A 16,551-nucleotide genomic window follows, 5' to 3' on the forward strand; every position below is an offset into this window, starting at 1 on the left:
TAAGAATAGATAAAATAAATTATTAGATAAGAAAGTATTAATATGTTAAAAAATTTAAACAAATTAATTAATTGTTAACCACTAAAGAGTTAATATGAACATATTATAATTTTAATATCAATTCTAATAAATAGCTTAATAAACTAAAATTATATTTAGCTAGAAAATTTATAAATAAGATGAAGAAAAATTCTTTATATGTTGATGTCACTTATATTACATGCATAAAAATATAAATGAGATATTTATTAAATTAATATTTATATAAGGCTAGATAACAAAATTTTTAATTGTATTGAGAACTCATTTGATTCATTCTATTAAAAGTCTTGGATAAGCATAAGTAATTTTATTTTAGTAGATAGAGGCGGCATTAAACAATTAATTGTAAAGAACACATTTAAAAAAATAAATAATAATTAACAACGTTGGCTAAATTCTCAAGACATTTTCAAAATTCTTACTAATAAATATTATTGCGAATTAATATTAAGAATTATTTATTGTGAACCTTTTTATTTCAACTTTTGTTGCTATTAAGAATTTAATTAGTTTTAAGAATAATTTATTATTTGCTAATTATTTATTATTTAGAAATATCTATATAATTAGTCATCTTTTAGTTAAAATTTAGATAATTTTATTAAATTTATTAATGAAATATCTATTTAAAAATAAGAATATAAATTTTTTTAAAATAGAATTTCAATTATATATGAAAATTATGAAAAAATAATCTTTAATTAGATCTTAAACCAAAATAAAAATATAATACTTATGTATTTATTTAACAGCGCCACGAGTAATGCATATTATCTGAAAATAATGAATTATTAACTCACCAATAAGTATTAGTACTAATTTTAAAGTAATTTACATGATTTAAACATAAAAGCTTTGTAAAACTTATATAATAAATTAGATAAAATTTTAAATTTTAAAAATTCTTGAAAAGAATAATTATTTAAGCTTTCATTTAATTAAACTTATCACAAACAATGATAACAACTTAAATATATTTTAGATATCCAAATCTATATATAATATTAGAATTAAAAGAAAGAATATTTATGTTGAAAAGTGCTTGCTGTATTATACTTTATTAAAGCAAAATATTAATATTATTATTGTATAATTATTAATTATATTAACATGCTTTTACAATATACGTGGATTTTATTATTTTTTGATAATATATTAAATTCTTTTATTAATAGCAATACAAATAATTAGTATAAATTTTATATATTATAAATAGATTCATTTAAAGGAAATTTACTATAAAAATTTATTATTATTATTTTAATACTAAAAATATTTATAATTATAAATTTAAATATATATTATTTTATTTTTGACAATAAAATAAATAATTAATATTTATCTGCAATGCAAGTGAGTAAAAAAATTTAGAAGGGTGTGTTCAATTAAGACTTCTATGGAGTTTAAAAGTCAAGGTGTATTCAATAGTAACTTTAAAAGACTTTATATAAGTCATGAGGTATTCAATATTAACTTTTAAAGACTTTAAAAAAGTCTATAGAAATTAAGCGGTATTCAATTACAACCTTTTTAAAGTCTTTAAAAATAATTTAGTATTAAAAAAGTCATTGATTTTATAGACATTGGCTTTTATATACTTTTGCTGAATAAAAATTCTGAACATTTGTCTTTCACTTTTTCTCAATATTTCAATAGGCTTTTTTTTTTAAACTCATATTTCTTTTTTTCAAATTCTCTTGCATTATCATTTTCATTTTTTTTACTATATTCTCCTTCTTAAAAGATATAAAAAAATTGGATAAACATCATAATTTAAAAATTATTTACTAATAATGTTTACTTTTATTTTTAATTTAATTTTAAAAGGACCATCATAAAAATTTAACTTTTAAACGAAGCATTTAGTGAATTATTTGAGTAAATAACTCCACTATATATAGACTTCTAGATTTTATTAGGAAGATAATTTTTTGGTTGTTGGTAAACATGATTGTTATAGGTATAGGTATATCAATAAATTAGTAAGCGTGATTATTGTTAGTTTAAGTATTTATCAAATAAACAATAAACAAAATATAACGAGTATGACATAAATTTGGTGGTTTAGTCGGAGATAAATCGTAATAAGATAATTTCTTTTTTAAAAAAATTATTGTCTTGACAAAAAAATAATGTTCATATTATAAGATAGAAGATTTTAAAATGATATGAATTTAACACAACAATGAAATAAAGTTCGTCACTTATATATAGAGTTGCATATAATATTATGTGGAATAATATTTAAAGTAAATAGTAACTGCAAAAAAATGAAGAAAATAATAAAGCAAATGAATAAATATTTTTAAATAATTAAATAATAAATAAATAATAGCTGTGAAAATCAATAAAAGCCTATCAATGTCTATAAAAATATTTTCAAGGAGGATATATTCAATTAAAACTTTTAAATACTTTAATGGAGTTTAAAAGTTAGTGTGTATTCAATAATAATTTTGAAAAACTTTATATAAGTCACAAGGTATTCAATATAGACTTTTAAAGACTTTTAAAAAGTTTATAAGTGAAAGTCATTTATTAAATCATAAACTCTGTAAAAATTATTAAAAATTCGGAAACTCTTTAAAAGTAATTCATTTATAAAAGTCTATAAATACTTTTAAAAATTTTAATCAAATACACCTGAAGAATGGTGTATTTAGTTAAGACTTTTAAAGACTTTGATGTAGTTTAAAAAACCAAACTGTATTCAATAATAACTTTGAAAACCACTGTCTAAGTTATGAGATATTCAATATAAACTTTTAAAGACTTTAAAAAAGTCTATAAAAATTAGGAGATATTCATTTACAACTTGTATAAAGTCTTTAAAAGTAAGTTAGTATTCAAAAACTCATTGACTTTTATGGACATGAACTTTTATATATTCTTAATGATTTTTTTATGCATTGTTATGAATAAAAATTCTCAATATTTCTATTTCACTTTTTTTTCAAGCTTTCAATAGATTTTCTTTTAAAAATTCATATTTCTTATTTTCAAATTCTCCTACATCGTCTTTTTCATTTCTCTTTATTATATTCTCAATTTTAAAAGATATAAGAAATTAGATGAAACTTTAGAAGTTAAAAATTATTTACTTATAATATTTTCTTATACTTATACATACAAAAAAATTAATTAAAAATTTTTAATTTAATTTTAAAAAGACCCTCATAAAAAATATGAATTTTAAATGAAGCATTTAATGAATTGTTTTGAGCAAACACCATATATATAGACTTTTAGGTTTTATTAGAAAAATTATTTGAATAACTTTTTCTGTTAGTAAGCATAATTGTCGGTTTAAGTATTTATCAAATAATTAGTAAGTATAATTATTATTTTTTTAAATATTTATCAAATAAGTAATAAATAAAATATAACGAATATGACATAAATTTGGTTGTTTAATTGGAGATAAATTGTAATATGATAATTTTTTTTTAAAATAAGTATTCTCTTGACAAGAAAAATAGTATTCATGTTGTGAGATAAAAAATATGAAAATGATATGAATTTAATACAATAATGAAATAAAATTTGTTACTTGCCTATGGAGTTGCATATAACATTATGTAAAATAATGTTTAAAGTAAACATAAAAAATGAAAAAAAATAAAAATAAAATGACTAGATTCATTCTTAAATAATTTAATTAAATAATAGATAAATGGGTAAAGTTAAAAAAAGACTACCTTATGATTTGACGCTTTTTCACTTGAGGGACGAAAATATTTTTTCTATCAAAAGAGTACCATGTGTTTTATATTTTTTAGCATTTTTTAAGTACACCTTTATGTTTTCATTATCTTTTATATAATTTTGCATGTATTTAATAATGAACTATTATTAAATTATAATTTTATAAGTGATGTGACATCTAATAATGCATCAAAGAATTTATAAATATATTAAAATTTTATTTAAAAAATTATTTATTAAATTTAATTAAAATTAAAAAATATATATTTTAATAATTTATTATGATTATAAAATATCTGATGGAATGCTAAATTAACTAAAAATACTTATTTTATCAATTTTTTTATTTATATTAATCTTTACAATCTAAAAAATAAGAAAAATATTAAATGTATCTAAAAAATATTAAAAAATAAAACACTTATTATGAAAAATACCTATATCCTCCAAATCACATGATATTTTTTGAATTTTACCCTAAATAAATAATAGTATATAAAATTCAATAAAAGTCTATCAATATTTATAAAAGTATTCGTAAATAAAGTCTAAGAAAGTCATTTATAAAATCATAAAAGTTATTAAAAATTCAGAAATATTTTCAAAATAATTCATTTAAAAAAATATGTAAAAATATTTTTAAATTTTACCTTAAATAAATAATAATCTGTAAAAATTAATAAAAATTTATCAATGTTTATAAAAGAATTTTTAAATATTATTTATAAAATCATAAACTCTATAAAAGTGATTAAAAATTTATTAATTTTTAAAAATAATTTATTTAAAAAAGTATATAAAAATCCTAAAAAACTTTTAATTAAATACAAAATTTGCAGCCCGGGAACGAAACGCCACCACCACCACTAATTAGCGCTAGAGACAGCCCGTCTTGGCCTTGAAACACCTATTAAATCAGACCACAAAATTGAATAAAATCCAGCAGGAGGATTCTGCAGCATGTTAATCCCAGGAGCATGCTTGAGAGCTTCATTAGCAAGGAAATCTGCAGAGCTCTCTCCATTCCTTTCCCTGTAAATGTGATAAATCTTTCACCGCCCAATCTCTCTTAAGCATATCACGACACGCACAAAGCTGGCATGAGGATGATTATCTTCTTCCCTCAATAAATATGTATATCAATTGTTTGATTTGACACTTTAGCAGATATAATTAATTAACAGTTCCTTTGGCCCCTTAATAATTAATTTAGTCAAGCACCATCACTATCACTATCACCATACCATCACCATCACCATCTCTTCTTCTTTCTTGCTATGTCGCCGAGAAGCATCACTGCATGGAGTCATTTATTATATATATGATAACGGTCATTCATCCATTAACCACATTTTCTTCACCATTATCTTTTCATAACAGAATGGCAATGGTATCAGCAGCAACTACCCTTACCTCGATCCCTTGTTTTGATCATTTTAAGAATTGTTATAATAAAAGAATCTTATTTAGAAAAACCCATAGTGGCTTCTCTTCAATTAGTCGATGTCGATTTTATTGTGAATCCAAGGTGATTATTTAGTTACCTTAGGCCTTTGTTCGAACAGATCATGTGCTAGAGTTGCATTGAATTCTTGCAAAATCATGCCCATTTGGATTGAATTCTTGTTTTTTTTTTTCTGAAAACTGTATTGATTTGTATTGCTTGAAGAATGCATATATTGTATCTTTGATTTTTAAATTAATATGCTTTTGAATTGGAATTTGTAGATAGAGAAGGAGGAGGAAAAGAAAGTGAAAAGGTGTTCACCTTATTTGGAGAAGGCATTGCTTAAAAGTAATGGGGAGTTGGTACCTGATGAGTGGAAAGCAGTTCCTGATATTTGGAGAACTTCAGCCGAGAAATATGGTGATAGGGTTGCATTGGTGGATCCATATCATGACCCACCTACCAATTTCACTTATAATCAGGTTTTTATATGTTTCTGAATTGTGCTTTACTTGCTTTTTTCTTCTTCTTCTTTTTTTTTTTTTTTTCTTTAAACTATACAAGTAAACTTAATTCTGACTTAGTATGAACTAAAGTATCAATAGCATTTGAGTTCTACAAGGAATTGAAGTTAATTCTTCTTTGAGTTAAAGTTGGTCGATCCTACATCAACCAATGATTTCTTTTTTCTATCAAAATATAATTCTTACTCATTTTAGGATCTTTTACTGCTACATGGTTTTGCAACAGCTTATGGTTCTTATAATCAGAAAAGGAATTTGTAGTCTTATAGACACATACATGGATATGATACTGTTTGAAATTGCCTATTTCTATGCATTCATTTAAGCATGCAAGAATTTGGATGTCTACTCTAGCAAAACTTGAATGAGGATGTATTGAAATTCTAAAAATGTTGTCATGACATATAATCATCTATTTATATGGATATAAGCATAGGATATGCAATCAAGTTAGTGAAGAGTGGACAGTTACGAGGTGAAAACAATTCCTTTTGAGCCGATGAGGGTGTTGAATGTATGGAGGACTTAACTGCATACAAAAAAACTTCTTTTATATTAAAGAAAATTTAGTACAAGATACATGCACTCTTTATGAACTAGTGCACGCCTACGCTCTCTATTTCACACTCAATATAACAATATACTCACTCACACTTCCTTCACCTCACATCACTAGCACACAGTTGCTCAATTTTGGTACACTTCACTTATACACACATTTAATTTTGGCACACTCCCATATAATGCATATTAAGGAGCTAGGCTCCTTATTTAGTGGTGGTTCCTCCTTTTATGATTGTTAGGAAGAGAGAGATGGTGATGGCTCTTAACAGAGGGTGCATCTTAAATTTTTTCTTTTGCCTTATAGAAACTTTCTACAAGGTTGTTGACTTAATGCAAGTTTGAGTTCTATAAAAGATAGTTTTATGTTTTATTTAAAAGAGAAATTGGCTCCTCCTAGGCTAGGAGGGAAAAAATCATATAGGTGAGAGTGTGTTGCCAAGAGAAATTAGTGAAGAGTAGAGAGCTCCAAGGAGAGAACAGTTACTAGTGAAGCTTAAAAAGTGGGAAGTTCTGGAGAGAGAATACTCTGTATAATGATCTGTGTAGCCAGAAGTACATTGTGCTGATATCTATGATACTTTGGGTAGATTAGTTTATTTATTTTGGAAAAGAAATTCTTGTATCTATAATCTCCATATTCATAATGAGATTTATAAGGACATCTCTATGGGGATGTCATAGCATCATTTTTGTAAGGGAATTACCTAACAAGGTTCATACGTATTAGTTTTAGTTGTAATGATTTTCTTTGAAGATGCAGCTCTAAACCAGATGGAATGGAGGAAACTAATTCATATAGCTGACCCATAGCACTTTGTGATTTACTTGACTTAAATTACTATACTTGTGATGTCGTTGTTGGAAGTCATTATTGTTGTTAAGGAAAGAAATTGCTGTAATACATTGCTAAAGAGCTGCTGAGTCCAGGAAGGAAAGCTGAAGGTGAATATGAAAGGATCAAGTTGTTATGAATTGCCAAATCGACTACTTGGAAGAAAGGGAACATCAAAAATAATTTCATAGCGACTCTTGCAGAGATAGCTAATTAGATTTGGAAGAGGTTCAGGTATTAGAATTTAGGATTCTTTCTAAGGAGCTACATTTGGTGGCAACAAATACAAGGAAACTAACTTATTGGCAAATATTGACTGAAAGGAAAAAATGGAAATGAAGGAAGGTAAAAGGTTTTGGCTATCAGTTTAATGTAGGATGGTTTTTCAGACTGATATCTGGTAGTTTGAGCTTAGTTTTGGATTTATTTGAAAGGTGGATAGAACTGAAAACAACCAGAAATTTAACCGAGAACTGCTTTCCAAAATAGCAGAAGGAAAACAGATTATAGTGTATTGAAGATTCAAACTTGAATAAAAATCAAGGTCTTAGGATTCCTTAGGCACCACCCTGCAAAGTTCCATTGAACTTACTTCAGGAATTCTTTTGCATTGCATGACACAAGAGGCATAAATTATGTAGTAAATGGCTTTGATGATCTTACCAGCAATTATGCCAGTACAAGTTGCCAAAATTTTTCTATATGTTTACCAAATAAAAAAGAAATTTGTCTTATTTATACTGTTTAGTTTTTTTGTTTGCTTGATCTATGACAAAGATGATTAGTTTGTGAAGTATTAAACAAGTTGGTTAGTCTCTAACTGGAAAATCAATTTTGGGCTGCTGCTAACAAGTTCATTTTGTTCAATTCTAAAACCATTATTAATTGTAAAATTTACATCTCTTTTCCTGGTGATGATGATTTTTTTTAAAAGAATTTATTAATAGTCATAGAAGACAAGTTATTCCAATATCTTTCTCATTAAATTCTTCTCCCTCATCAAAATTGCAGTTGGAGCAGGAAATTTTAAATTTTTCTGAGGGCTTAAGAGTTATTGGAGTAAAGCCAAATGAGAAAGTTGCTCTTTTTGCTGATAATTCTTGTCGATGGCTTGTAGCAGATCAAGGTACATAGAGTTTCAATTATCTATAAAGCATTATCAAAATTATACTGAAGCCTTTGTTGTTTGCTGTGCGATACCTGGCATCTTTCTTATGGAGTGTGTGTGTGACGTGCTTCGGATGATTGTATTTATTGGAGTCTGGGGGCTCCTTACTTGGCCAAAGATGGTTGTTGCTTTTAGTGTAAAGTTTTTGATCAGCAGTCCCATGCGTTGATAATATTAGATAAAGAACATAGACATTTTGACAGCCTCTTCTTTGCATCTTTTTACAAAATGATTTCCGATTATAGTTTAGATTCTTGCATCTAACAAATTGAAATAAGCTCTTTCTGAATGCTACTCTTTGTAATTGATGACTTATTTCATTCTTTCATTTGTAGACTGAATTATTGTCTGTATCTAGTACTTTGGTTAGATAAGTCTTATCTGTTGTACATCTTATTTGTATATGAACTACTGAAATTTCAAATACATTATAATCTCTTACTGTAAGGTATAATGGCTATGGGAGCGATTAATGTTGCGAGGGGATCAAGATCATCTGTTGAAGAGCTATTACAAATATACAATCATTCTGAAAGGTCTGTGGAAAAGGTTTTGTTTCTACATATTTGCTTTCTCTATTTACTTTTGTTTGTGATACTTCAAAATTGATAGTCGACGATCTTCATTTAGTATATGTAGATATATTTATGATTGATGTTGGTTTGTTCCTTCTTGAAATGTCTTGCAAATATATACATGTTCGGCACGTTTGGGTACTCTGCTGACTGGTTCTTTTATTGTGGTGCTATATCTTGTAATTTATTTTAAATTTGACATATAGGGGAAAAAGGTTGATTATGTACATATGACTAAAAGATGTGGAAGCATAGAAACAAAAATGTTCTATATGGATGTAAAGTAAAAAGGCATAATCAGAAATTCTGCAGAGATTAAATGTGCGCAAGGGTCGTCAGGAAGAGTGAGCAAAAAGGAAGAAGAGAAGTCAAACTAGTGATGTAGGTTAGAAGGAGAACACATTCTAAGGACTAGATTTGCTTAAATAGCCAAATTTTGCTCTGTGGGAATCTTGAGTTTATAAGTAGATGATTGTTATTTCCACATATTTGGTGGTTCACATTTCACATGTCTAAACTTTTACTATCTGGTATCTATCTACTTGTCCTCAATGCCATGTCCACCTTCCTATGATTGTATCTATTTTTCATCTGCCCTGCACTTGTATCTCCATGCGCTTATTTTTGCTCCTCATAATTACTTATCCTAATCTTGTGTGTTAGAGTCATTTCGAAGCCTCTGAACAATTAATAAAAACAAGGAAACAAATTTCTGTGCATATTTTATTTTCTTCAATGCCATCTACACAAGGAAACTAGAGCTGTACATGTTAATTACATAGAGTGATCCTATGAAGCTATGTATTGTAAGCTAAATCTCCTACCTATTTATAAGAATATTTACAGCCTAAATTAATGGCTTAATTACAAAAGTAATTTAGTTGTTGATCCCATTTATGGCTTTCCATTGACATTCCCTCTTAAATTGATGCGGGTTATCTACAAGTATCAATTTGTTGGCAAGAAAGTTATGTCTATGCTGTGTGAGAACCTTAGTGAAAACATCTACGACTTGAAGATTGCTTGACACATGGGGAAGAGAAATAGTCTGAGCCTCAAAGGCCTCATGGATGAAGTGGCAATCAACCTCGATATGTTTAGTGCGCTCATGGAAGATAGGATTGGTAGAAATGTGAATTGCACTAGTATTATCTGCATGAAGAGGAGTAGGACTATGTTGAGCAAAACCAAGCTCTAGACTGCGAAGCCACTGTATCACAGTACAAGCTTAGGATATAGCTCTATATTTGGACTTAGTAGAAGACTTAGAAACACAATCTTATTTCTTGCTTTTCCAGGAAATAAGGGCTGGACTAAGAAACATACACCATCCTATAGTAGAACGCCTAGTGTCACTACACCTGGCATAATTAGCATCATTATATGCCATAAGATCAAGTGAGGTAGCAGCAGGATAGAAAAGGCCTTGGGAATTTGTGCCATGGACATAGCAAATTATTCTTCGAACTGAAGCCATATGTAGGTGCCTAGGAGAAGCCATGAACTGACTAACCTGTTGAACCGCATAAGAGATATTAGGTCTAGTGATGGTAAGATAGACCAGACTACCAACTAGAGTACGATAGGCTGCAAGGTCTGATAACAAGTCACCCTCATCTTTGCACAGCTTGAGATTAACTTTCATAGGAGTAGCAAGAGGAGTAGAGTCTTGGAGACCAGCAACCATCACCAAGTCCTGAGCATACTTATGCTGAGACAAAAAGATACCATGCAAGCCGGCAGTAATTTCTATACCAAGAAAGTATGTGAGAGAACCCAAGTCCTTCATGAAAAATGAGTCTTGTAAATGTTGCTTTAGTTGAGAAATTATAATTGAATTAGTACCCATGATGATTATGTCGTTGACATAAACTAAGAGAATGACAATGCCAAGCTCAGTTCAACAAAGAAACAAAGATACATCATACTTGGCTTTGACAAAATCAAACTTGAGTAAGGTGGAGGTAAATTTCTCATACCATGCACGAGGGGCCTGCTTTAGACCATAAAAGGAGCATCTCAATTTGCACACTGCAGAGGTAGAGTTAGAAATTAAACCTGCCGTAGGATGCATATAAACATCTTCCTTGAGATTGCCATGAAGAAAGGCATATTTCACATCCATTTGGTGCAAACTCCAAGTTTTTGAAGCAGCAATAGCTAAAATTGTGCGAATAGTAGTCATTTTTGCTACTAGAGCAAAAGTCTCCTCGTAATTAATTCCATATTCTTGATTATTGCCAAGAGCTACCAACGGGCCTAGTACCTATCCAAACTCCCATCAGATTTGACCTTAATCGAATAGACCCATTTACATTCAAGTGGAGTCAGACTAGCAGGACAATCAACTACTTTCCAAGTCTTATTAGCTTCAATGGTACATAGTTCTTCCTGCATGGCCTGCTGCCAGCATTTCTCTTTGACTGCCTGTGAGTAACTAGTAGGAATAGTAATAGAAGATATAGTGGCAGAGAAGGCAAAGATAGAGGTACCTGTCTTAGATGATGGGAATCCATATCGATCAGGTGGACCAGTGACTCTAAATGAGCGACATAAGGGAGCAGATGGCACGACAGGTGCGGAAGGGGGTAGCACTGGAGGTCTGCTTTGATATACTATACCTGGCTTGAACCTTTCAACTTGAGTACTATGAGCACTAGAAGGGTCATTAAAAGAAGGCAATAATTCAAACAAAGGCTTTGGTGATGGAGACAGTTCTTGAGACATAAATACGATTCGAGTTCGGATCATAGCATAAATAACTCTTTTGTGTGACACTATAACCTAAGAAGGCATAACAGACAGATTGGGCAGACAATTTATTTCTGCTCATTGGAGGAAGATGCATAAAATAGACACACCCAAAAGTGTAAAGATTTGTATAAGTAGGATAGTGATGATGAAGTCTGAAATATGGGACTCAAAATCCAAAACTTGGGAAGGGAGTCTATTTATAAGAAAGTTGCTGTGGTGAGTGCTTCTCCATAAAACTTAGAAGGAACGGATGACTCAATTAGCAAAGTTCTAACATCTAAAAGATGATGATTCTCTTTTTCAGTTACTCCGTTTTGTTGCGGATTATAAGAACAAGAACATCGAGAAATAATCCCTTTAGTTTGCAAAAGAGATTGGAACTCATGAGATATATATTCCCCGCTCGAGTCAGACTGAAGAATTTTTATAATAGCTGAAAATTGATTTTGTACTAGAGCTAGAAATAGTTTGAACATGGAATACACTTCTAATTTATGATGCAGGAAATAAACCCATATATATCAGCTGTAGTCATCGATAAAGGTCACTAAATATTTGTATTGGGCATGAGAGATAGTAGGACTAATACCCCAAACATCACTATGAATTATCTCAAAGCTTTGTGTTGCTCTACTACCTTCAGATGGAAAGGGTAAAATCTTACTTTTGCCAAGTTTACAAGTTGCACAATTAAGAAACATATTGGGAGAAGAATGCATTTTATTATTCAACAAACCAGATTTCAACAAATAAGATAGAATCCTAGAGTTAGGATGGCAAAGACGCTTATGCCAGACTTCATTTGACACTTAGAGCTATTACAAAGTAAAGCTAGTACTGGGGAAGAAGATAAGTTGTGCGAAATAGGTAGTTTCAAAGAAAACAGAGCCCCTTCACTATCAATTGCCCTAACATTTGATCCTGCACAACACAACCATCATGAATAAAATGGACATCACAATTTTTGGTCTAGAAGTTGACTAACAGATACTAAATTTGTAGAGAGATTAGGTGATATAAAAACATCTTTAAAGGAAGGAGATACATCACCAACTGCCACAATGGGTAGATTACTACCATTAGCTGTTTGAATATGTGAGGAGCCACAATATTTTCTGATATTACTTAACCTATGAGAAGAATTAGTCATATGATTAGAGGCACTTGAGTCTACGATCCAAGTAGAAGATAAAGAACCAGTACCTTGAACTCCAAGTACTGAAAATGCATGCACAATCATTTCTTTTATTGTCTCACGAGTTAAAGGTGCTGAAGGTTGTAAAGCAATGGCAGAAGTTGTTGTAGCAGCAGAAGAAACAACAACATGATAAGCCTTGTTGGAGCATAGAGGACAAGTAGGACACTCTTTAATGATGTGCCCTGACCGCTTGTAGTAGTTACAAAACTTCTAGGACAGTTAGGAATAATATGGCCATATCTTTTACAGCTATAGCATTGGGTGGTATTCATGTCGCGACCCTTTCCCTTACCATGGGCAGCATAGGCAAATGAGATAATATTAGAAGGTACACGAGCTTGCTCCATACTATTCTGAGTATTGATACGTTGTTCCTTAGGCAAGAGTTCTCTAAAACAAATCTCCAAAGATGGAACAGGATCTCTATTCATTAGAGGCAACAGGATCTCTATTCATTAGAGGCATGAACAGATTCAAAATCAGGCTGCAACTTCATTAGAAACTGATTTATTTGACTGGTTTTGTGTACTTGATGTACTGCCACCAATCCTTCTGCAGGGACTTTGGCTGTAACAAGATTTAAATAATCATTCCACAAAGTTAGAAAACCAGAGTAATATTCTTGAATTGATAGATCCTCTTGAAAATAGTTAACTTCATTAGAAACTGATCTATTTGACTGGTTTTGTGTACTTGTACTGCCACTAATCCTTCTGCAGGGACTTTGGTTGTAACAAGATCTGAATAATCATTCCACAAAGTCAGAAAACTAGAGTAATATTCTTGAATTGATAGATCCCTTGAGAATAGTTAGCAACGGCTAAATCAAGCAGGAAACGTCTAGCATTGTTATCTTGGTTGTAGACTTGCTTGAGATAATCCCGTATGGCCTTTGCAGACCTATGCAGACGTAAAGAAGGAATCAGATATGGCTCCATAGAAACAAGAATCTAAGTCATGATTTAATTATCTTTGGCAGCCCAAGTTGCTTTGTCTGCTGCAATAGATCCTTCTTTGGTGCTACCATCTATATGGCCCTATAACTCCTTACCTTTGAGAAATGTCTCCAATTGAAACTCCCACGTATCATAATTTTTCCATGTGAACTTCACACAGACATGATATGATTTCTCCATAATCACTAAGAATATGACTGAGAAAGTTAGGATTTCTTAGGTGTAGGCTCTGATACCATAACAAAATAGATCGAATTGTTCTCTCTTCTTGAGAAGATCTTTCATTACATAAGCAAGACTACCATCTATACAAGGAAACTAGAGCTACACATGTTAATTACATAGAGTGATCCTAGGAAGCTATGTATGGTAAGCTAAATCTTCTCCCCTATTTATAAGAATATTTACAGCCTAAATTAATGTTCTTAATTACAAAAGTAATTTAGTTGTCGACTCCATTTATGACTTTCCATTGACAATTTTGTGTTCTCTAGTTTAATTTGAAAATTGCCCAAAAGTTTCCCTTTTCTTGAAATTGAATTTTCCCTCTTCCTTTTGAAGTGGGAATTGTGCTTCAGCTGTATAATTCCATGGCATCTTAAAAATTGTGTCAAATGCTGTACTGTGGAAGCTTCTTTTCTTTTATTTTTCTGAGCATTACAAAAGCTATTCTCATACATTTGTTAGGCACCCTACTCTATACTAAATCATTCTCCCTGAAGATCCATTCTGGATTCTTGAGTTTGGCTATTTTGAATATAAATCTTGTTCCTATAAGTAGATAAAAGGTGCTCTTTCTTTTGGTCATTTTTTTTGTTTAAACTCTGATGTAAATTAAAGTATGACCAAGAGCCAATGAAACATCAGTTACATATGTTTCGTGCCAGTATAAATTTGTTGCCTTATGTTGCATATTAATGTTTCTTTTGTTGTTCCTCTGAATATTAGTCATATTTTCAATAATATTTAGAGGAAAAATTTCTCTCTTGGTATCAACTAGTGTCTTAGGATGACGATCCCAATTCATTGCTGGTCAACAACTTGAATATTGATACGAACAAAAGGAGATTGATTTCACTTCTCAGCAACGACTCTATCTGAATTCCTGTTTTCCTAACCATTGAAAGGGAATTTATTTTGTTCAGGACCTCAAGGCTATACACAAGCTTAGCTTGTAAGACTCTGTCTAATGTAGCGAAAGACTAGAATGGGATATTAAGGTTGAAACATAAAAAATAATTGGATTTTAAAGAAATCTCTCAATTAAAAATGAACTTGAAATCAGAAAATACAATCTAAATTTGTGTCTAGCAGCCCCATTTAAACTAGTTAGTCTGAATCTTAATCCTCTATCAAAAAGTAACCTTAACCAACTAAATAAATTATTAAACAACATCCAAAATAAAGATGGAAAAGAAACTTAACCAATTATACTAGCTAGTATAATTCTAATTGTCTATCGAAAAGTAATCTTAACCAATTAAATCCTCTTTCAAAAAGTAATCTTAACCAATTAAATAAATTACTAAACAACAATCTTTAAAGATGGAAAAGAAACCTAACCAAAATAAACATGAAAACTAAATGAAGTCCTATATTAAATAAAATAATGAAATTCAAAAAGAAATTATAATTTGAGTGGAATGTTCCTGCACTAATGTTTCTGTTGATTTATCATAGCTCAATTGTGTGTTTATAAAAATGATTACTATGAAGTGGATTTCTTTTTCTTTTTATTTCTTTCAATATGTTATGTCATTGGTGATATTGCTGATAATCCCTTTCTTATTGCTACAGTGTTGCACTTGTAGTGGACAGTCCTGAATTGTTCAATCGAATTGCAGAAACACTATGTTCCAATGCAGTTATCACATTTATCATTCTACTTTGGGGAGAGAAATCAAGCTTAGCTATTTAAGGAATGGATGGCATACCTGTTTTTAATTACAAACAGATTGTAAACTTGGGACGAGAGAGCCGTAGAGCTCTGCATGATTCAGATGATGCTTGTAAGTCAGTCTGCTGTTTCAGGAAATTTATTATTTATTTCCAAATAGCTTTTATTCATTTTATATTTGATACCCTACAGCATCATATTCTATAAAGAATTTTTCTTGTGATTAGTTTTTTTTTTAATATTTTTTTTATATATTTTTTTTAATTTGTGGAAATAGAAATCAAATTATGAGATATTGATATGAAGTTTGTTTAGAAAACAATTTAGCAATGCTGTAAATTAGTTTTTTTTTTTTGGAAACTATTTAGTATATATGTCAAACTTTGACGATTGGAAATCTGAAACAAAACTTGCAAGCGATTGGTGTTTAGTTAAGTATGTTACTTGTGCATGCTTTTCAGTGATGCAGTTAGAGAATTTGAACTTTGGGAATTATTTTGATTTAATTATTTGTTATGAAATTCTTGTCTTTCTTGTACTTTTCAATTTAAGAAGTTTAGGATTTAGTATTATTTAGGAATTCTATTCTCAATAGTAATATTTTAAGATTTTTTAGTGATATTAATATCTTATTTAGAAGTGGGTTAGTAGTTTCCTAGATACTAATAAATTTTCAATCCTAACAACCTGTTTGGTTTATGGGATTGCTTAACTAAGCCGTGGTATTAGTAAATAACACTAGATTTGGTACATAAAATAGAGGTTGGGCTTAACAATCCTAAAGGCTTAGCTAACCCATGTGAGCAGTCTTATTAGCTAAAACTAAGCCTGCCCATGACTTTAGTAAAAGCCATCTCCAATGGGGTTAATAATCCTATGATTCATGAAA

The 16,551-nt window shown here is 29.8% G+C and overlaps 1 protein-coding gene across 1 annotated transcript in view; it reads left to right on the forward strand.

Annotated features, from left to right (window-relative positions):
* Positions 1-4,586: 4,586 nt before the first annotated feature.
* The window catches only part of LOC8270561 (probable acyl-activating enzyme 16, chloroplastic), a 46,742-nt gene continuing 34,777 nt past the window's right edge, over positions 4,587-16,551 (forward strand). Inside the window, 5 exon segments of the mRNA XM_048371797.1 lie at positions 4,587-4,781; positions 5,476-5,676; positions 8,126-8,240; positions 8,731-8,818; positions 15,563-15,774. Coding sequence (XP_048227754.1) covers positions 4,725-4,781; positions 5,476-5,676; positions 8,126-8,240; positions 8,731-8,818; positions 15,563-15,774 — 673 coding nt within the window. The 5' untranslated portion in view covers positions 4,587-4,724.

Source organism: Ricinus communis, chromosome 1 (genome assembly GCF_019578655.1).
Source record: "Ricinus communis isolate WT05 ecotype wild-type chromosome 1, ASM1957865v1, whole genome shotgun sequence".
Classification (NCBI taxonomy): domain Eukaryota; kingdom Viridiplantae; phylum Streptophyta; class Magnoliopsida; order Malpighiales; family Euphorbiaceae; genus Ricinus; species Ricinus communis.